The following is a 22,569-nucleotide window of genomic DNA, read 5'->3' on the forward strand; positions in this document are numbered from 1 at the left end:
AAGGTTACATGCTATCTGAGTACTTTTTCTAAAGATTGAAGCGATCGCAATTTTAAGCATTTCAAACACTCTCGAAACAAAAAAAGAAAATATACATTTAACAAAGACAAACTTTGTTTTTAAAATTACAAAATGTACACTACCGTTTATCACGTCTAAACAGGTCCTTACACAAATTGCAACTGATTTAATTATATTTGGGATTTCCCATCCTAAATTGTTATGACCTTTAAGAGTATATAGAGGTCAAAGTATGTAATTGTTATATAGAGCTTTTTAGTTTACGGAAACCGTATGACAAATTATCAAACAAATCATAGAAGAAATAACTTACTGCACTGACTCAAAAAAAAGTTGATTGCAAAAATAAAAGGATTTGAGCACTCTTAAATGTATTAAGCTTTTAAAATTACAAAATTTTCACTCATCTAAACGGGTCAAGACACAAATTACGATTGATATTCTAAATTTCAATATTATAAAATACTGAAGAAATTATTAACAATATCAATTTCCAAATAATGTTTGAGAAGCGCAATATATTGAATTAGTAGAGCCATCTATGGTATTTTCTTAAAAGTTTATCCTTATCTAACTTATCGACAGATGTTATTGCATCCGCAAAGAATTCTGTTTATACTACTATGTTTAAATGTCTGTTGGAAATATTCTTTACCGACAAAAGCTATTGTCAAGTTCTAATTCGAAAAATCAAAATTCATCTAAAAAATAATTATATCTAATAAAATTCTTTCAAATCAAAATTCTACCTAATGATTTTTATAGGATAAACATGCGCCCCTCGATTCGATTGTATTATGTTTGTTTTTATGGAAACTGGTCTCAGTAACAAGTGGAATGCAAGATATATTCCGAAATTAATTATTCAACAGATTAATTAAATGTCCATTGTTAAAAATTTGATAATTGTCCTTTTTCTTTTAGGATGTTCTTGTTCAATTCTTGTTTTTATTGGGGAAATTGTCATTGATAAGTATTTCAAATGTTAAGCTAAATTTTGAATTGTGAATTGACAATGTCACTTAGCGCCATCTGTCACAATGTTTCTGAAGCTATGACTACTGGATAACATTGAAATCTGTTTTACCGACGGAGACTACTTATTAAAGAATGGAAAGTAAGAAATCTTAGAGATAATTACTATCTGCGTGTACTGTGATTTAAATATTTCCCTGTATGCAGCAGTGTGTAGAAATTCCATTCATGAAAAAAGTTGAATGGAAATCACAATAGACATTTGCTTTTAAAACAATTTCCAATAATTGTTTGGGAGTTATAAATATTTAAGCATAAATTTAAAGTTATAATAATAATAATAATAATAATAATAATAATAATAATAATAATAATATATTTTTTTAAATGTTTCTTATAAATAATTATTTTTTAATTTTTATGTAAACAAAAAACAAATATAAAGTAGTAACAATAATATATTCTATCGTACCAATATCACATTTTTATAATTATAATTAAATATTAATTAAGTTTACAATAATAGTTATCTGAAAAAAATATAGAAAATAATTAATTAATTAAATTTTTATAATTAATTCATTACAAACACATAATTTTTTTTTTAAATTATAAGGAATTAAATCAATGAATGTAGGTACATAGAAAAAAATAGAACAAATTTTTTACAATGATATATGATTCCAAATTATAAAAACAAATTTTCTAAATTTTGTAAAAAAAATATGAGAAACACATTTAGAAAATATATATATTTGAAAAAATAAAAACAATTATTACAAATGGCAATTAAATATAAGAAATAGTTTATTTCCAATAAATATGCAGTCAGACATAATTAATTTTTTGATCCGTGAAAAATTTTACGCATGTATTTTTCAGTGTACATAAAAAATTCGCATACATAAAAAATTTGTATATTTTTGCAAAAAATTTGCATTAAGATATGTATTTTTTTTCTGTAGAAAAACAAAAATGGAGGAAAGTTTTAAATAGATTACATATATATAAAAAAAAGAAGAAAAGAAAACAGCTAAACTATACTCTGCTTACTTAGCTCGCAATGGTTGCTCGTTAGAAATTTTAACGAACAGGAGGTCGCGAGACAAGTATACTACAAGTATCGTAATACTGACAGTAAAGAGATTACCGTATCATTAAACTTAAGCTCACTGCTTTAATATCGCTTATAATTAACTAAACTTATTATTATACATGTACATTATACATACATATCATCTATGAATATAATTTATACGACTATACGCTGTGTGATTATTATAATATAAGACTATTACATTTATTACAGTACAATATTTAAGTTGCGACTTGAACACAGACGCATCATTTGTTAATTGCGAATTAAATGTAATTAAAAGAAGAAAAAAAAATAAATGAAAAAAACAATAACAAATTGAAAATTTCTTTTCAAAAAATTTTTTTAAAAAATATCAACAATTTGTCGAGTCGAATTATAAAAATCATTGTTACAATTCCACATGAAATAAACAAAATATAACATTGATGATATTTATACAATTTAATATCAACTTTCTTTTCATTTTTCATAATTTGCAACATAAATAAGAGCTCTAACTAAATATTAAATAAATAATGGCACCTTTGTGCTCGACTATCAAAAATATGTACAAATTTTTTTTTTTTTTTTTTTTTTTATGGAAAAGATTCCTATATAAACAAAACATTGTTTTCGACTTTTTTCGTCGAAAAAAAAAGATATTTGTGTACGAGAAGGAAGACTCGTAATATTTTATTCAATCGTTCATTGTCCAGGTGTGTTTGGCTGTAAAGTACATTATTCAGTTATTAAACACATGTTCTCTCGTCCAAGAAGTTTTGGCAGTGTTTGTCCGCAGTACAAAAAATAAAAGAAAAAGTAGAAGAAGAAAATCGTAAGAAATTCAAGATATCTTCTATTATTCTAAAACCGACAGTCACATCTGGATCGAGAATTTCTAAGTTCTGTTCCGCAGGAAAAAGCTGGTGGCAAAAAGAGTGAGATTTATTTTATCGTCAATCACAGTCCAATGCTATGAGAAAATAAAGATCGTTTTTTTTTTTTTGACTAGATTTTTCCTTAGGAAGAGAGAAATATTTCCACCTGAGCAACGACGAATTCGAATTTCTAACGAACGTCAAAGGGACGTTCCTTCTCGCTTTATATTTCAATTCTGTACAAAACCACCACATTTCACTATACGCAAAAATTCTTGCGAAGGAAATTTTTTTTCCAAAACGGCGGAATATCAAAATGGGAATAAAAATCTGTTCACAAAGACTATTCCCATTTTTCTTTATTTCAACATATCTTTTTACAGGATTTCTATTATGAGAAAAAAAAACCTACAATGTGCAACCTTGACGGAATGCGCGAAACAAATGTCTTTGGGATTCTAGTGTCTTAGAATCAAAGATATTTTCAAAAAAAAAAAAGAAAATTAAATTCCATTTCAAAAATAATAAAATAAAAAATGTAAATTACATTTTTTTTCGAATATTAATGAAATTTTACAGTCAAATTATTCTTTTTCTCTTCAAATTCTATTTAATTTGTCTTGACTGACAATAATTTTCATATCCTTTCGTTAATTTTGATTTTCAATTAAATCTATAACAACCTTATCGATAAGACACTTTCAACTATATACAAGAAAAAAAATATCTTTCATAATTCTAAAACTGAATAAAAATATCTTATTTAAGCCTCCGACTTTTATTTCAACAGTTTTTCAAAATAAATACAAAGTCCAGAAAAAATGTCCCATTAAATGATCAATCTTCATTGAAAATTTCCATATTTTTTTTTTTACAATGAAATCAATCTTTTAAAATGAAAAATTTTTCTTATTTTTGAAAAACTCTTGAATAATAATAAGTCAGAGAAAAATTTTCCAATATGTTCCTTAAACATATTTTCCAGTGTCTGTCCTAAAATTCCAAAGACTTTATTTGACTAGCGCTTTTTGAGCTCTTGGGATTTCTAATCCCTGAGTTCGAAGAAGGAATTATATAGCGTTGATCCTCTTAAACGAGAACTTCGAGACTCTCGCGGGAATGTGCTTTTTGTTGACTTGATTTCCCATTCGCTTGTACTATCATTGCAACCGACTGGCATCCCGATTCATAGCCAGATGGTCGAATTGGCGGCATGGCGAGTCTTAATTTATACCAAAATTTATAACCACCAGCCCCAAAATCACCTCCTTCATCCCAATGCAAAATTTTTAATCGATCAAATACAATTCCTTCCTCGTAACTTCGTCTCGAAGATTTTGTCATTGTCGTTAAATTTGGTAAATTTTTCAATGTAACAACAATTGTTCTTGTCGTAAGACTCGACAACTGCTTCAAGACAGATGCAACATTTGAATCTGACCAATTGTTGCTCAATGATGCTGGACTCAGGATCAAAATCACTCTTCGCGCTGATGTTGCGTGTGTTCCAATTTCCAAAGACCCTGCAATTGAAAATTGACATTTTTTTTACAAATTTAAATAAAGAAATATTCTATCTATGTTTGAAATTATATTGATCCTTTATTGTTAATTAGTTCAGTTGTAATATTAGAATTATTAATACAAATGGATGTGTTCATTTATATATTATATATATTTAAATACCTATATTCCCAATATAGATTTTATCATTAATTTCCCATTATTTTCTGTCAATTTTATTTACAATAAATAAATTGAATATACAACAATATTAATTATGTGGAGAATGAAATTATTTTGAAGGCTATTAATTGAAATGAATGTGACATAAATAAAGAAAATAATATCACTCTCAATGGGGGAATTTATGAAATCGTAAAATGAATTTTGCATAATAATTAAGAGAATCGCAATAGTATTTCATTGCGGTTCAAAGCTATTTTATGTGAGACAAACGAGACAGTTGGTTCAAGACAAGAGGAACTTTCTAATTTAATTTGCAAAGTTCTGATTCGTGATTTTGTGATCTTGAAGGATCTCTATTACCAACTAGAGTCTCACGAATCTCCTGGGAACTCTATATAACAACAACAAACCGCATTGCAATATATATATATTTATTCCCATAGTGATGAACAAAAGGGCGAATTCTACGAAAAAGCCGCATTGATTATATAATATATACCCTTGAATTAAAATTTAAAAACTTTTGCAATATGCGCACACAAACTCAATTCGCAATATATATTATATATATGCAAAGAATATTCTTGAATATTCAAAATGTTTTATACTCAGCTCAAAGAGAAAATTCAATACATATACTAAATTTTGAAAAATTGCAAATAACTATCTATTAAAGTGTCAATTTGCAAGAAGAAGAAGAAGAAGAAGAAGAAGAAGAAAAAGAAAGAAATGTTTTCTGAAAAAAATAGAAGATAAGATAAGAAAAAAATATAAAAATAGTTAAAATAGTAAAATCAAGGTAGCCACAAAAAATTTTATTTTGTTTTTCTCTAACTTGGACCTGATTTTCAGTTAAAATTTAAATTTTCTCCTTGACCCTAATAAAAATATTTCAAGAGATTTTCAATTATATAAAATTAAGAGAATAATTTTTAGAAACAAAATTTTAAATTTGAAAAATTTTTAAATTATAATTTTAGTAGAATTTTTAGTGTATGTCCAAGTTGTGATATACTAAGCAATAAAATGTATACAAGGCATTAAAATTGTTTACAATTTCACTGCTTGGACATACCCTTAAAGAAAATTCTTTATGAGATCAAAGTGAATTTTTTTTTGTAAAACCACCTTAACCTTAAAAAGAAAAACAGTTTTTTTTATGAGATTTCAATTATTCTCGTCAATTCCGTCAATATCGAAACACTTTCGTATCTTACGTTTCATATATATATATATATATATACACTCGTTTTATAGGGCTCATATTCTCAAGTGCTAGCTATAAAATTTCTGTTGCATCTTCAAAACACTTTGCCATTATTCATTCTCCTGTTTAAAAATATCACATAAATAATAAATTACAGTTAGTTTTTTTTCTTTAAAAATACATAATAAATATAAACAAAATATTTCTTAAAATTAAAAAACTAAATTTAAAAAATAATTTATAAAAATGTATTTTTCATATGATTGTAAATTGGCTAAAATTTTTGAAAAAAAAAGAATTTTTTATTATTATTATGTACTTTTTAAAATATGTTTTAAATTTCCTTTTTCTTGATAATACAAAACTAGTTTATTAGTTTAACTAGTTTATTTACCTATTTATATCTTTCTTATTACTTACAATTATGAGTTAAAGAGGAAATTTCCAGTGTACTGCATTTATATCTGTATCTAGTCTCTAAAGTGGGAATTATGATGCCAACAACGTGATTAGAATCCTTTTCGTGATAGCACACTACTGCATCGCACTCCTTTCCATCTAAAAATAAAAACAAAAGAATTTTTAATAATTGGTATAATTATCATTTTTCAAATTGATAAAATTAAACGGAAATTGTGAAAAAAGTATGTAAATGTTTTTTCTATAAAAAATACAAAGTATCAAAAAAATTAAATAAATAATATAAATAAAAATGAAAAAAATAAAATCGTTATTAAAATTTATTTGAATTTACATAAAAAAAATTAATAAAGGCATTATTAATTAATAAAGATATAAAATTATTGGAATAATTATTGGACAGTAAAAACTAAAGATAAAAAATAATAATATTTTGAAAAAATAAAACCAATATATTAAAGTTGATTTAAAAGCACATATAGAGTAAATTTAAAAACCAAAAGTATTAGCAATATTTTGTATCTGCAATAATTATCACCGTCAATGTGAATGCAAACGCAGTGAATGTGGTCGATTTTAGTCAGCCGTATTTAATTCCCTGATTGCAAGAATGCTGACTGCAAGCGTTAATCAGTTTTGTTTGGTATATGCAAATAATCTGTTTCTTCGTCTACTAATTGTACAATAATTACTACATTTCATAAATAACAACATGATATTAATTATATATTGCAATTACATAGGAAAATATTAAATAAATAAAATAAATGTTTGAAAAATAATATTTTAATTTAATAAATGTAAAAAAAATCAATTAAAGAATACTTATTAAAAACTCATTGAAAATGCCTTTAAAAAAAAAAAAAAAAATTTCTGTGATCTTATTTAGAGGGACATTTCAAATATCTAAATAGAGATGGTAACGCATTTCAAAGAGTAGGAATTGAATTGCGAACTGCGGCAAATTCGACAAATGCCCTACGATTCGAAATTCATTGTATCGTGGAACAATAGACAGCAAATGAAAATAAAATATCCGGTAGTCGCATGCAGTTGGGTAATTGGATGCAAAAACGCGACGTGTCTCGTATCTCCATTCAATATTAGCTATGTTCGACCGGTCGCCTCGCTCACACAAACTGGAATGACAATAAACTCGAGTATAAAAACAATAAAGATATACCATACAGTTCATCAATCTCATCACAATAATTTTATATTATACATTCATTATAATGTTACATTAAGAATATTGAAAATTGTTCTTTATACTATACTTTTAAAATTTGATGAAAAAAAAGAATTAAAAAATTATTTTTTTATTTTTCCAAATTTTATCATGTATTTTGTGAATTAAAATTAATTACAAATTAATTAAACAGTTTAAAAAAAAAACTAATTCAAATTATTGTCTTTCCTTTTTCGTTTGGAGTTAAATTTAAATTTTTTTAAGAGGATGTAATGAAGATTATATTTAAAGGCATTTTAGTAAAAAACTATTTGTTAATTCAGTAATTTCAGTTTCATTAGATTTTTGCATCTCAGGTTCAGTAATGAGAAACAGGTGAATAAAGAATTTATCAAATATAAAAGAAGCACAAATTTTATGTATAAAACATTTTTTTTTTTTTTTTTAATTCTGCCTTTCTCGTAAAAATTAATCAACTGAACATAATTAGCTCATTATTCCGCCGGTGAGCTCGTACATTTAAAACAACGAGACAGACAATTCGGGTTTAATGATCGTGATTTTATTCTCCGCGAGTCCTTTTTTTTCTTTTTTTTTTGCCGCACTCTACTGGTATGTGGTGCGGGGGTAAAACGTTAGAGCAAAGTACAGGCGGAATGTAGAATTAAGCTCGCAGTTAAGCCGGTAATTAGGCTAGTGAAAAAGTATGTGACTTTGTGATAATTACCGTTTTCCTCGAGAGTAGCGAATTTGTCTCGGCAGAGAAGAGCCAAGGGTAGCCAACATCGGGCGTAAAAAGCACCCGCTGAACACAGAAGGATCAGTACCAAAACCGCAAGGAGAAGGGATTTCCTCCATGACCCGTTTGGTAATCCTAGGGTGAATTGTGGTTCTGCAAATAAAAATCGTCCAACGTTATCCTACTGACGTTCTAAAAACAAATTTAACCCAACGCGCCGCACCGCGACCCGTCAACTGAATAATTCAGCGACATTCAACCCTTTTCACATGCCTGCGCTCTTTTCATCTAAAACATTTTCACCATTTTAATATTCATAATTTTTATACAAGAGATAAAAATTACGTTTTCTGGCATTTCATATTTATATATAGCACATATGGGTCATTCTCATGAAAAAGAAAATTTCAAAATTAAGGTTTAGCAGAAATACTAAAACAGTGTTGAATCAATACATAAAATTTTTTTTATATAAACTGAAAATGAAAACCACCATTATAAATAAAAAAAATGAAATTTATTAGAAATAAAAATAAACTTTAGTTTTAAATAATTAGTTTTGAAAATTCTTATACATATATACAAAAGAAAAACAACATTTAATTTAAGAATCGATTAAACTTTTAGAATATATTCGCGCAGTTTCGACGTTAGTTCAACTTTCAAACCAATAACATTAAAGTGAAAAAGACGTTGCGAGAGAAAAAGCACCTGCATTTGAAAAAGTTGTAATATAAAACGTTCTGAGATTAAAAGAGTTTCATTCGAAAAGTATATATATATATATAATATATACATAAATAAAAATGTGAAAAACCTTTTGAGGTAAAAAGATTTGAAGATTTTAATGGAAAATATTTTACACACTAAAATACAAATGAAATTCACAATCTGATTTTTACAAATTCCAACATATAAATTTAATAAAAATAAAAATTATCTTATATTTTAATTGTATTTTTAAAAATATTATATTGAACATCAATTTTATCGAATATCGAAAAACAATCAGGATATTTATTTTAAAATTTTTTTCATTTACCATCAGAGAAAAATGATGAAATTGAAAATTAATTTACTATTATCTCCCTTTTTTTCCATATATTAAGAACTATTTTGTTATTTCATTGGAATGAATAAGAGAAGAAAAAGCGGTTCTTATAAAATTAAGGTTTTTTTTTTTGTACCTTGTCGATAGACGTGAGCTGGTAAAGTGATCTCATCATCAACTCCATTACTAACTTCGCATGTGTATTCACCGTAGTCTTCCAGGTTAATATCTTCTATCTCCAGGTACGAGCCAACTATGTGTTCATCCTCCCTAAACAAACAATTGTTTTTCGTTATAATCTTAAGCTAAATCTCTAATTGAAATTGGACAAACTCCAAACAGATAAATAACAAATGTCATCACACACATTCATAATTAAATATATTCCACCAGAAGTTGTAAACATATTTTTTTTATTTTTTCTTTTGCGAAAGAAAAGTTTATTTCAGTTTTGTGCCAACAATTTTATCGAAGAGAAAAAGAAAAGCATAATAAATTACAAGAATTCATTGTTGTTATTATTATTATACACAAAAACTAGATATTAAAATTTAAAATAAAATGCGGACTTCCCAACAAGAATTTTTTTTCTAAATTGACTTTTTCTATATTTAGAAGAAAAAAAAATTTTTTTTTGGGGTTCCGATACATTTTGATTATTTAAATAATTAAAAAACAATTCTTCTTTATATTAAAAAAAAAAAATTAATCAATTGATTTTCACCGAGAAAAACAAATTACAAAAAAAATTGACTTCCTCGAGAATTAAAATGTCAGTTGAGAAGACAGTATCTAAAAAGCAATCTCTTTGGTAATAAGGAAAATGCGAAAGCTGTAAAAAAAAGATTAAAGATTATAATTTTGATTATTCTGTGAGAGAATAAAGTTTAGGTGGAAGTCTCTTCAAAGTGGAGTCCTATAAAAGAACAAAAATATATATGGATCTACCCTCATCTCCACCTGGAGCCAACCCACGAGAACCTGAGACATTTCTGAATCTCTAAATGCAAAAGACAAAAGCTTTTCCCGCGTACACCTAAAATCCTCAGAGATACGCAAATACGTGATATATTCCAAGCGAGAATAAAAGCGCCAGAAATAAATGAAATTATATGTTGAGAATTAATTTTGGTTTAAGTTTTTAAGCTCCTTTTTAGTACAAAAAAAAAATGTATTTCATTCAAAATAATCGTTTAATTGACCAATTAAAAATTTACGAAAATTATTTATATTATTTTCAAATAAATATTTATTTCATAATACCAATTACTTGAATAAAAATAAATATTTTTTTTTTCCACTGAATATATGTAATGTAAAATTATATCCGGAATGAAATTTTTTTTGACTTGATTGAATATAACGAGACAGGACGTCACTTAAGTACTCACTTAAATTTTTTTAATACATGGAAGTTTTTAATTAAACTTAGCTTTTTCTAGGCGGGATAAGTCACAAAAAAAATGTAACGATCATAATCATAATCTACAACTATGAAGCAGAGATGGATAATCCCTCTTCATCTGCTGCATTCAGAGAGAACGAAACTTACGAGCTTTCGCAGAGATGCAGCTTTACTTTCATATCTCTCTCTCAGGCTTGCACGTTGATTTTCATTTTTATGTCGTTATAGCTTCATATTTTATGTCGTTTTCTTTTAATACATATCGTTATACTTTTTTTCCCCTCTGTATACATTATTTGCCTGCAGTATATGAAAATTTCAATATTATAATTATTTTTTTGATTTTTTTTCTATATTGTTAAATTTTTACTTAATTTATTTTTTTTACTTGAAATGATTCCTTTTTTTTTTTTATTTACAAATTTATTTTTCTTCTTTTCTTATTTACATTTTTCTCTATGCAATAATTTTCATCTGTTGCAAATTGAATTTTTATGCAAATATTTTTTTATTTTTAAAAACGTGAAATAACTCTTTTTTGGAGTGAAAAGTTTTCGTGCTAAATTTCGTGGAAAAAAAAAGTTGGATCAATATTTTCAGCAACTGGTATTTTATATATCTACGATATTAAACCACGTTTTGTAATTTTGTCAACGGAATTGCAATTTCACAAATTGTGTTACCTTGAATTTACGAGGTTTTCATTGATATTTTCGCAACATCCCCTCGTTTTATATACCTATGTATAAATATACACAGTGAACGTATGTTGGCGCAAATAACGGAAATTTGAAAGACATACATTGAACAATTTTAAAGATATATATATAACTGTTCTCAAAAAAAGGAGGATTTAAATTTTCACAAAAGTCAAAGTTAATGTGTGAATATTGGAATTTTTGTGTTTTAAAAAAAAAAGTTTTAAATTTACAATGGTCGTATGTGTATATATAAATCCAGGTAAAACAACTCGAAATCTCGAGATTGGTTTACGCCCTGAGTCGTGAAACTTTTATGTATGAGATGTTATATATGAGTGTTTGCTTCGGTTTACGCCTGCGGTTATAAAGTAAAGTTTGTTGCAAAAACACGGAAATGTACTTGCTAATGATATTTTCTAAGAAACATATATCCAACACCTATATGATTAACATCGGAGTAACATTTTTTTTCTTTTTTTTTTTCTTAAGATAAAAAGTAAATCGACAATCAAATATGCTTCTTAATTTGATGCTTTCATTTATTTTTATATTTTATTTATTATTCTTCGTGACTATTTTATTTACATTTTAGTAATTAAATTCTTAATTTATTATCCAATTGTTCAGTATAGAAATGCAAATGTTCATTGAACTAATAAAGACTTCATTTAATTAATTAAGTAGACCATTATTTTAATTTTAAATAATTTCATTACGTACATGTCGATTACAAATGCAATTACTTAAATAGTTCACTTTTAATTTTATTGGAAATATATACCGATATTTAAATTAGTAACTGCACTGAGTCAAAAGAATGATTTATTAAATTTTCCATTTGAGAAAAATTGAAACAGAAAAACTCTATATTTATAATAAACATAAAAACTAATAAGATTTAAAATAAATACAATTTTACTAAATTCTTGTAATTAACGAAGGGGAATTTTTATTGATTATTATCATAATTTTGGCTAATCCTACCTATCCGTTGAATTATTTTAGTCAATCATGTACTTTGTAATAAAACAAAAGTCTAATATAACCTTTATTTCGCAGTGACAGTTGAAACAGAATTCTCAACTATATAAAATAATTTGTTATTTGGAAAATAATTCTTTCACTATAAATAAAGTTTTTAGATTAGAAATTCAATACTCGTTTTCTCATATCCTTCATAACTTTTGAAACTGATAAGAAATAATTATAACTTTGAAATGAAATGAAATGCTTGACTAAACTTTCAAGCTTTTGCAACAAGGAAGGAAGCTTTTTGTTCCGGGATTCTTTTATTTAAAACGAACAAGTTCAGATTTCACGTAATTCAATTATTCTCAAAGAATAAATGCAAAAAAAAGAGAATATATATACCTAGGTGTGCAAAGTAGTGTGTAATTTAAAAGTTGAAATATAACACGTCACTGAACTCAAGAATTGCAATATTGAAAGAGAAAATTATTATAATATTTCTCAAAAACGTTAGTGCGTGGAATCAAATTTTCTTTCACAAAAAGAAAATAAATCAAAAGGTGCGCAAAAATTCTTATATATAAAAGTTAACATAATACATGTATTAAATTTATATATTTAATCGAATTGTGACATTTTTTTTCTATGTGGACTCACCCTTTATCAAAGTTTTGTTTCACTAAATTGATAAAATAAATATTTTAATAGAATAAAAATTCGCTTAAATAAAAATTTGATTAAATTAAATATAAAAATTCAATTAAACACGCAAACAAAAATGATTTACCTAGAACAACGAAAGGTTTCACTAGAATAGTTAAAGTTTTAATTGTTTCAGTTAAAACTTTCACTATTTTAATAAAACTTTATGAGCCGAAAGTTCTGAACGTTTATATGAACGAAATATTTTTTTCAATCTATAAATTATTAAAAATTATGATGACCATGTGAAATAAAACAGTTAATTAAACAATTATTAAATTAATAACTTCTTTTTAGATATTTTAAACAATATTTTGTAATAAAATTCGTACTTAAAGAAGTATCAAAACAAATTTCGTTCATATGAACGTTCAAAACTTTTAACTCATAAAACTTTGCACTGTTCCAGATGAAGTTTTTTTTTCCCCATGATTATCAATTAGATTAAATAAAGATTTGGTTATAAATAAAAATTGCTTCACATCAAAATACAGTTTAAGGGTAATTTGATTAACGATTCAGTTAAATGCATTTCTGTAAAATGCAAATTCTGGTAAATAACGCATTTATGTGTGTAATATCTATGCGCCGGAAAAATTATCATTTCGTCAAAGTTGAAATTTTCAAAAATAATTTGATGATAAAAATTTGTTTAAAATTTAATTTTTTTTGAAATTATATATATGCTTGGTGTACTTCTTGTTTGATGTAAAATCTTCTATGTTTAGTATATAACAGATTGAATCATGTATTATCTGCAGTTGCTAAGTGAATTTCAACTGTTACTGGTGAAGCTTTTATGTTTGAAAATCTTGTCAGAATGTGTATGTATGTATATATATATATCCGGTGCAATGTAGGTATGTCGTGCGAGGTTGGTTGGTTGAAAATAATTACACCCGTCCCATTGTAATCCGTAAGGCGAGCACGAAACGACGTCGCACTCTATCAAGTCACAGTGTTAAATCAGGTTGGATTAACTCTACCCGCAGGCAGGCGTTTTAGCTTACACGCACAAAAGCTCGAACCTAATGTTGAAGCTTTGAAAGCTTCTTCATCGGCATCCTCATAATGTCATAAATACACCTTGCATACTGATGCGCGAATTGCACTTTAAGCGAATTCGTGAATGGAATTCACGAACCGTATACTAATCTCATATTATATTGTATTTCAAATGTTAAGTTTGAGAAAGGTATTTGAATACAATTTGCCGAGTACATTGCTGTTGCGACTATAGTTGTCACATTAATGATACAATGTATTGCATAGTGCACATTTTTCACGACCCTCACAATTATATATAGCAGGGTAAGTCCGGGATAGATAGCTACACTACTTTTAAATGTCCGCAAAAATAAAACGGAAGCAGTTTATGTATTAATTTTTATTGTTTATTTTAAACAGTGAACAATACACTTTGAAAAAACAAAAAAATATTTAAAATATTGCAATGATAACAATTTGAAAATTAATGTTTATTAAAAAACTGCAATTTAGCCATCTCCCCCGAAATGTATATTGCTTTAAATTAATTTTGGCTTTTTGATTTACCACAGATTATGCTTTAAAATCATTTATAAAGCCCTTCTCTGCTTCTATAAAAAATTTTTTAAACATTTGTTATTAAATTCATAATAATATTCATCAAGTCAAAGATGACAAATATTAGAGTGAATCCAATTTTCAATAATTGTAATAAAACTTTTATGATTATGCAAAACGTCATTTTTCATTGATTTAATGTTTTCTTTAGCGAATTGACGAATTTAAGAGGAGTTGGTAACGAGAAACAGAGTGTACTGTTCAAGAAAACAAAAAAATTAATAACACAGCCCCACAAAAAAAAAAAAGTGTCATGTACTTTTGACCGGAATACCCTAACCCTATGTATTTTGACGCGCTGAACACGAATCCGAAGTCCGTTTTGCTCCATCACGACAGGATTTTTTTCTAACCTCAAAAAACATGTCGGATTTTGAGAAGTAGGCGATTTTTTTAAAAATTGATGTATTAACTTCAAACATGGTATCTGGGGATTTTTTGTGTCGCTGATTACGAATCTGAAGTTAGATTTTCAAAATCCAAAATGGCGGATCCAATATGGCGGACGAATTTTGAAAAAATTTTAAGATTTACTTCAAACTTGGTATCTAGGGGTTTTTTGGGTCGCTGATTACGAATCTGATGTCAGATTTCCGAAATTCGACATGTCTGATTCAATATTAAGGAATTATTTTTAAAAAATTGTCAGATTATTATGAAATTTGGTATCTACAGGTTTTCTAAGTTGCTGACAAGTAACACTAGGGAAGTGCCATACGACGATTTTTCTGAAACTTGGCAGTTTTGAAGTTTTTTAAAAACAATTTGACACGTATGTTTTGTTTTTCCCCAAAAGCTGATTTATGGGGGGGAACTACCCCTTGAATTTTTTTTTGGTAGGGGGACATTATTTTACGAAATTTTTTAAAAATTAATGTGCAATAGTGTATCTGGGGGTTTTTTGGGTCGCTGACTACGAATATGATGTTAGTTTTCAAAAATTGATAATGGCGTATCTAGTATGGCCGATAGAAGTCCATGTTGGATATGCCATTTTGAATTTTTCAAATCTGACATCAGATTCGTAATCAGCGACCCAAAAAACCCCTAGATACCAAGTTTGAAGTAAATCTTAAAATTTTTTCAAAATTCGTCCGCCATATTGGATCCGCCATTTTGGATTTTGAAAATCTAACTTCAGATTCGTAATCAGCGACACAAAAAATCCCCAGTTACCAAGTTTGAAGTTAATACATCAATTTTTAAAAAAATCGCCTACTTCTCAAAATCCGACATGTTTTTTGAGGTTAGAAAAAAATCCTGACGTGATGGAGCAAAACGGACTTTGGATTCGTGTTCAGCGCGTCAAAATACATAGGGTTAGGGTATTCCGGTCAATAGTACATGACACTTTTTTTTTTTTGTGGGGCTGTGTAATTATTCCAAAAAATTACACTACTACAGTAAAAGACGTGAACCTAGCACCTGTTTTCAGAACTAGGCAAAATAATAAACAAGGTTTATAATTCATACAAAATTTTTTTCGACATATTTTTTGCTTTTATTTACATTCTGTCATTAAATGAAGTTAGAATATCGATAATAAGTGATATTTAGTAACAAATTCTGTAAAATATTTGAGTTTTAACTTCTCGTATTATTGGCATAAGTAGTGAAAGTCCTTTTAAGACAGACTTCCTCATTCTAATAAATAGTAAATGACATTTTTGATATAAGATATTTTAAATTCTTGTAATTTTGAAATCACCCAATCAAAAATTTATTAATGGCGCAGTACTGGCACCAAGTATTGGCGCCAGAGTTGGCGTAACTTTGGGATGATAACATTTTACCAGTATTGGCTACCAGAGTTGGCACTAGTATTGTTTCAGTACTGGACGAGTACTGGCAGTTTTGTAATTTATTGTATACGAAAAGAAAGCTTTAACTGTAACAGAGATAAGTTTCATTCCAGGTAATACTTTTTTGGTATACTTAGGAAAAAGTGTCTGAAATTTTTACTAACCCAAGACAAATTAAATATTAATTAAATTAGTCAACTAACTAATTAATATTTTGTTATATAAAATCGAAAACACAAAGAATTTTAATTTCTTCTCATAATATATATTGCAAATTATTATTTTAAAAAATCAAAAAATAAATATAAAAATATGTTTATTATAAAACCAAAGTTTTTATAATATATAAAAACATTTCAGTAAAAATAAAAATATTTATGGAATAATTATAATGTATATAATTATGCAATTAACTATTTAATTATTTTATTATTCACTTTAATTTATTAATTATTATATCAAATATAAATAAATTAACATTGAATTCAATTCAATTTACATAAAGCAAAATTAGTTTACAAATTAACTCATCACAAATATAATGATTTAATAAATAATGAATACTAAATTCCTGAAATTAGGTAATTATAAAAAAATTATGGGTCATTCCATTTTATTTCACCTATAGTCGTTGCGGTCTATTTTTAGAAAAATTTGGTATTTTGTATTAATGACTTTTAATATCCGTACAATTCATTTTTGACAATTATTTTATGGAATTTTTTTTATTTACGTTGAAATTTAGTTTTTAAGTTGAGTTGCACGGAAAATAGGTTAGTTTGACAGCTTTGGAAATTTTATAAAAAAGAACAGAAATAATTCAGTTAGTAAATTTTTTTTCATTAATATTTGTTTAAAATAGTTTAATTTACCAATGTTAATTGATAATTGTCTAAAAAAAGCCAAAATACTATGTGAAAATTAATATTCAAACTTACCTGTAAAATGTCAAAATTTGTCACATTTTATTTATATTTTCCAAGAAAATTTATAAATATTATAAAATTTATTACTACCTAACAATAAGTACTTTTCATGTACTTTCACATGATATGTTGGCTTTTTATTTTTATAATATAGAAATATGTGAAATTTTACCTTGAATATTGAACTTTTCAGGATTTTATCAGATTTTGAACACTTATATCTTCGCAGACGATTAATGAAAAAATCCCATTTTGGTTTTAAAATTTAAGTTAAATCTTCTTTCTTCATCTTATCAAAATTTGGTGATGGAGAACGAGCTACTTTTTATTTTTATTCACTTTAAAAAATCCACCTTAAAATACGAATTTAAAGGTTAAAAAACAAGTAATTTTATAAAACTGAAGTTGGTTTTCTCAATATAAATTTATTTGTATGAATTTTATTTATAAAAATACTTGTTTTTTAACCTTCAAATTCGTTTTTTTTGTGTGAATTTTTTAAAGTGAATAAAAATAAAATAAAGCTCGTTCTCCATCACCAAATTTTGATAAGATGAATAAAGAAGATTTAACTTAAATTTTAAAACCAAAATGGGATTTTTTCATTAATCGCCTGCGAAGATATAAGTGTTCAAAATCAGATAAAATCCTAAAAAGTTCAAGATTCAAGGTAAAATTTCACATATTTCTATATTATAAAAATAAAAAGCCAACATATCATGTGAAAGTACTTGGAAAGTACTTATTGTTAGGTAGTAATGAATTTTATAATATTTATAAACTTTCTTGGAAAATATAAATAAAATGTGACAAATTTTGACATTTTACAGGTAAGTTTGAATATTAATTTTCACATAGTATTTTGGCTTTTTTTACACAATTATCAATTAACATGGGTAAATTAAACTATTTTAAACAAATATTAATGAAAAAAAATTTACTAACTGAATTATTTCTGTTCTTTTTTATAAAATTTCCAAAGCTGTCAAACTAACCTATTTTCCGTGCAACTCAACTTAAAAACTAAATTTCAACGTAAATAAAAAAAATTCCATAAAATAATTGTCAAAAATGAATTGCAACGACTATAGGTGAAATAAAATGGAATTACCCTTATCTAAATTATTTTTAAATTAACATTAAATTTTTGTTTGTAATTCACTTTTGGAAAAAAAAACTGAAGAATAACATCTAGAAACAAATTACAATAATTTTATTGACCATTGAAATATATAAGTTTGCAGGTTTAACTATTTTTTATAATTTCTATTAAGAAAGGTTAATTATATATTTTATATATTATTGATAATATAACATTTGTGCAATTTTACTTGCGATTGTATTTAGTTTTTTAAATTTTTATATTATAAATTTTATTTTAAAAAATATTAATTTTTTATAAACAAATTTATTTATTTTTAGTTTGATCGTTTAAAATTTTTTTTTGGTTAATTGCATATCTGAAAACAAAAAGAATATCTTGCAAAATGTTTTAGACTTGGTCTCATGAAACTTTTTGTTTAAATAATTTTACCCACAGAAAAGAAAAATAAAGTACATTTTAATTTTGAAAAATAAAATCAAGTTGAAAAAATTTTGATGAACAAAATATTTAAACAAAAGGATTCATCGGGTTCACTCTAGAACTTTTTGTAAACTAGTATTAATCAAAAAGACTGGGAGAGTGGTACTGCACCAGTACGGATACAATGGAAATACCAGTACTGGTTCAGTACAGACTGCCCAGTCTCGGCAGCCAATACTGAACCAGTACTGCGCCAGTAGTCAACTCTAGTATAATACTGAAATTTTTGGTTGGGCAGTAGTAAAAGTCAGTTGTAAACAGACATATTAAAATCTAGTATTTTTTATATCAATATAATATGAGCGATTTTTAGTTGTGTGTTTATTACAAACATTACCAACATTTTCATAAATATTTCGAATTCTATAAAAACTATAGAAGTGAATTTTTTGAAGTGTAGGCCTCACAAGGGGACATAAAATGAGAGTACTTTGACGAAAAATTAATCAAACCTATTTTTTTTCGCAATAAGAAAATTTTTAACTACATAAATAGTAATCAGTAATCAGTAATCAGTATAGTAATTTTTCGTTCATTTGAACGTTCAAAACTTGCACACAACATGACAATAATAATTAAACAAAAATAAGTTTATTTACCAATTAAATGAAAAAGAAAAATTTCTTCATTTCTTTTTCCATCTAATAATAAAAGTAAAATTAAATTGTTCCTTTATTTCCAATAAACTCATTTCTATGCTAAATAGAAAGACATCAATTATTATCATTTAATGTCTTATTTTCTCCTCGAGTAATTAGTAATTACGTTATTGAGAATCGAATAAGTTTATTGACGTGAGAGGAATAAAGACAACTTAAGCGGAAGGAAGAAAGTTTGACTTTAATCACGTTTCGCTGGAGATGCATTGGGAGCAAGCGCTATGGTCGGAGGTTTTTTTCCCGAAGTAATTGGCGAAAAGCACAACGTACCAAAAAAAAAAGAGAGAAGAAAAAAAAAGAGAAAGAAAGAGTCATAGCACACAGAAAAAGAGGGACAGAAAAAGGGTTGGTACAAAACGGGAGAGAGTGAGAGTAGTGGTTGGAACAAGAGGCGAGCTTACAATCGCGCGCGAGACCGATAAATGCTCTCGGCAATTATACTGGGGTGCAAGTTGGACTAGTTTTATCAGGTTAACAACGTGGTACTCATTGATCGCAACATTTTGTCCGTGTATAAAAGCGAGATGGAAAAAGAATAGTCGGGAAAATTTCATTCAAACCCTTCAACTTCCTCTATCTTTTTTTTCTCTCTCTCTCTCTCTCTCTCTCTCTTTCTTTTTATCCTGAATTCGTGCAGGATCTATTCAGAAATTTTGCGATGCAGTCCTAAAATGAGCTTGCATGCAAAATTTTACCGAAGAACTCACACAGATTGATGTAAACTTACAACTGTGTGCACGTGGTAAGGTAGGAGAATGAGGGGAGTGCAGAAAAGTTGGTGAGCTTCACTAACGAGGAAACTCGCGCTGTTCGTTTCCGTTTTTCTTCAAATTTCTCGAAACGAAGACTATACTCTTGTTGCTTTTACAAATTGAACAAATGGATATTTTAGGGGACGTTATTTTGTATTGAATTTCGTTTCAAATTCAATTTTACAATTGTGAACCGAACTGGAAAATACATAAATGAGGCCCATATATATATATATATATATATATATATATCTGGAAATCCTTATTGTGCATACAATATTTATTGTATTAATTGAATTACATAATACGAAGCTGAAGTACGCAACGTTTATATAAACGATTTTTAAAGAAATAATTTTTTAAAATGAAAAATTCTATAATTTTTTGCCTAAAAAATATTTTTTTATAATTTGTTGATTAATTAAAACTACAAGAAATATTTTTTAGGTAAAAAATTATAGAATTTTTCATTTTAAAAAATTATTTCTTTAAAAATCGTTTATATAAACGTTGCGTACTTCAGCATCGTCATAATATTAATTAATCGCCTAATTACAAAAATTGAAAACTTAATTGAATTTTTTAAAATGAATTCTTATAAGATTTTCGATGGAAATATTAATTAAAAATATCTTTCATTGAAATTATTTGATTGAAATTTTTTCGAATATAATTAGCTTATATGAATAAAAATCTTGAGAATAAAAAAGTTAAGAGGATTCTTTATATCATATAGAAGTAATGCTAATTTTAGGAATATTTTTTGCTTTCTCTTTTGTGATTGGAAAAGAATTTGCTAAAGAAAAGATATTAAAAGTATTTTTCATTTGTGAGCCATTATTATCAATCAATTCACAAATGATATATGATTCGACTATATTTTTAAATTATTTTAGTTCAGAGATATAAATAAATATATTTTTTATTTAATTCAAATTTGAATAAAAATAATTTCTCTGGTTGTATACGTATACATTTCTGGATTGTAATAAATATAAAAATATGTGGATAGAACAAAAAAAAGGAAGAAGTTTTTTTTGAGTTGAAAGTTCAGTTTTCAATGGGACATAATTCAGTGAAGATAAGGAAATAATTTTAACGTGATTCTCAAGTCAGTGAGCTTGAGGGGCGATATCTGCCAAGTTGGTAGAAGGCTCCTGTAAATTTAGGACTGAAAAATGTGCTAGGAACCAAGACAAAGTAGATAGGACACCAAAAGAGTGGGGGAAGGGAGCGAACTTTTACACGGCTATGTAACGTTCTTCCGCGAGTGCACCGACTATCCGACCAACCATGAAATCGCGTTCTGTCGGTCCAATAAATCCTTTCTGTTTCTAGGATCTGGGCTTTTCTCTACCATTGTCTCCGCTACACGAGCCGCTGACTCGTGACAACAATGGTTCTCGCGCGCGCTTATATTCGAATCTGACACTAACTTAACGTGAAGTAAATGAAAATTAAAAGTGCCCATTAGAAGGTGTGCACTCTGTTTTTATCAAAAAAAAAAGAAAAAAAAAAAGTATATATACGCTCGCGTATCATTTTACATTCTTTTCTTTGTATTCCACATTCACATTACCCTAATTACTCTTGAACATTACTATTATTATTGTTTTTTAGATATCTGAACACAATTTTTTACAATGATCTCACTAAAAAATAAATACTTTTGTTCTCAATTATAAACTGAAAAAAATGTATTTCCTTTAAATATAAACGATTACATACATGACTATTATCAAATAAATATTTATACTTAAACAAATAAATAAAATAATTTTTATTTCAATCAAATAAACGGTATTTAAAATCAATATAACTTATGTATTTGCAAAAATTAACATTTAATTGACTCAAATAATTATTTTTAAATACAAATAAACATTGAGAGACAAAAATAAAATTTTTTTTTTTTGATAATATGCGATTATTTTCAAAGCAAATACATTTTTTTCATCGTCATGTTATTTCATAAAAACTACCAATATTACAATCATTTAGAAAAATGTAAAACAATTAATATTCAACTGACGAACAGAAATATTAATAAAATTATTTTCCACCCATTAGCAAGAAAATTTCAACTGAATTGGAAATATTTTGGAAATATTAATAAATATTGAACCTCATTGGAATATGTATATACCTACATGTTTATAATATTTTGAATTGCAAATTTTACTTTTACATAGGTACTTTTATGTTAAATAATATAG

At 26.4% G+C, this 22,569-nt stretch overlaps 1 protein-coding gene across 1 annotated transcript in view; it reads right to left on the bottom strand.

Annotated features, from left to right (window-relative positions):
- Positions 1-1,785: 1,785 nt before the first annotated feature.
- Positions 1,786-22,569, bottom strand: part of LOC127286387 (single Ig IL-1-related receptor-like) — a 158,245-nt gene continuing 137,461 nt past the window's right edge. Inside the window, exons 4-7 of the mRNA XM_051312792.1 lie at positions 9,384-9,517; positions 8,185-8,349; positions 6,269-6,406; positions 1,786-4,475 (exon numbers count right to left, since the gene is read on the bottom strand). Coding sequence (XP_051168749.1) covers positions 4,042-4,475; positions 6,269-6,406; positions 8,185-8,349; positions 9,384-9,517 — 871 coding nt within the window. The 3' untranslated portion in view covers positions 1,786-4,041. The remainder of the gene's footprint in view (positions 4,476-6,268; positions 6,407-8,184; positions 8,350-9,383; positions 9,518-22,569) is intronic.

The sequence above is a fragment of the Leptopilina boulardi genome, unplaced genomic scaffold (assembly GCF_019393585.1).
Source record: "Leptopilina boulardi isolate dan_hultmark-lab unplaced genomic scaffold, ZJU_Lbou_2.1 LbouV2_354, whole genome shotgun sequence".
Taxonomy (NCBI): Eukaryota; Metazoa; Arthropoda; class Insecta; order Hymenoptera; family Figitidae; genus Leptopilina; species Leptopilina boulardi.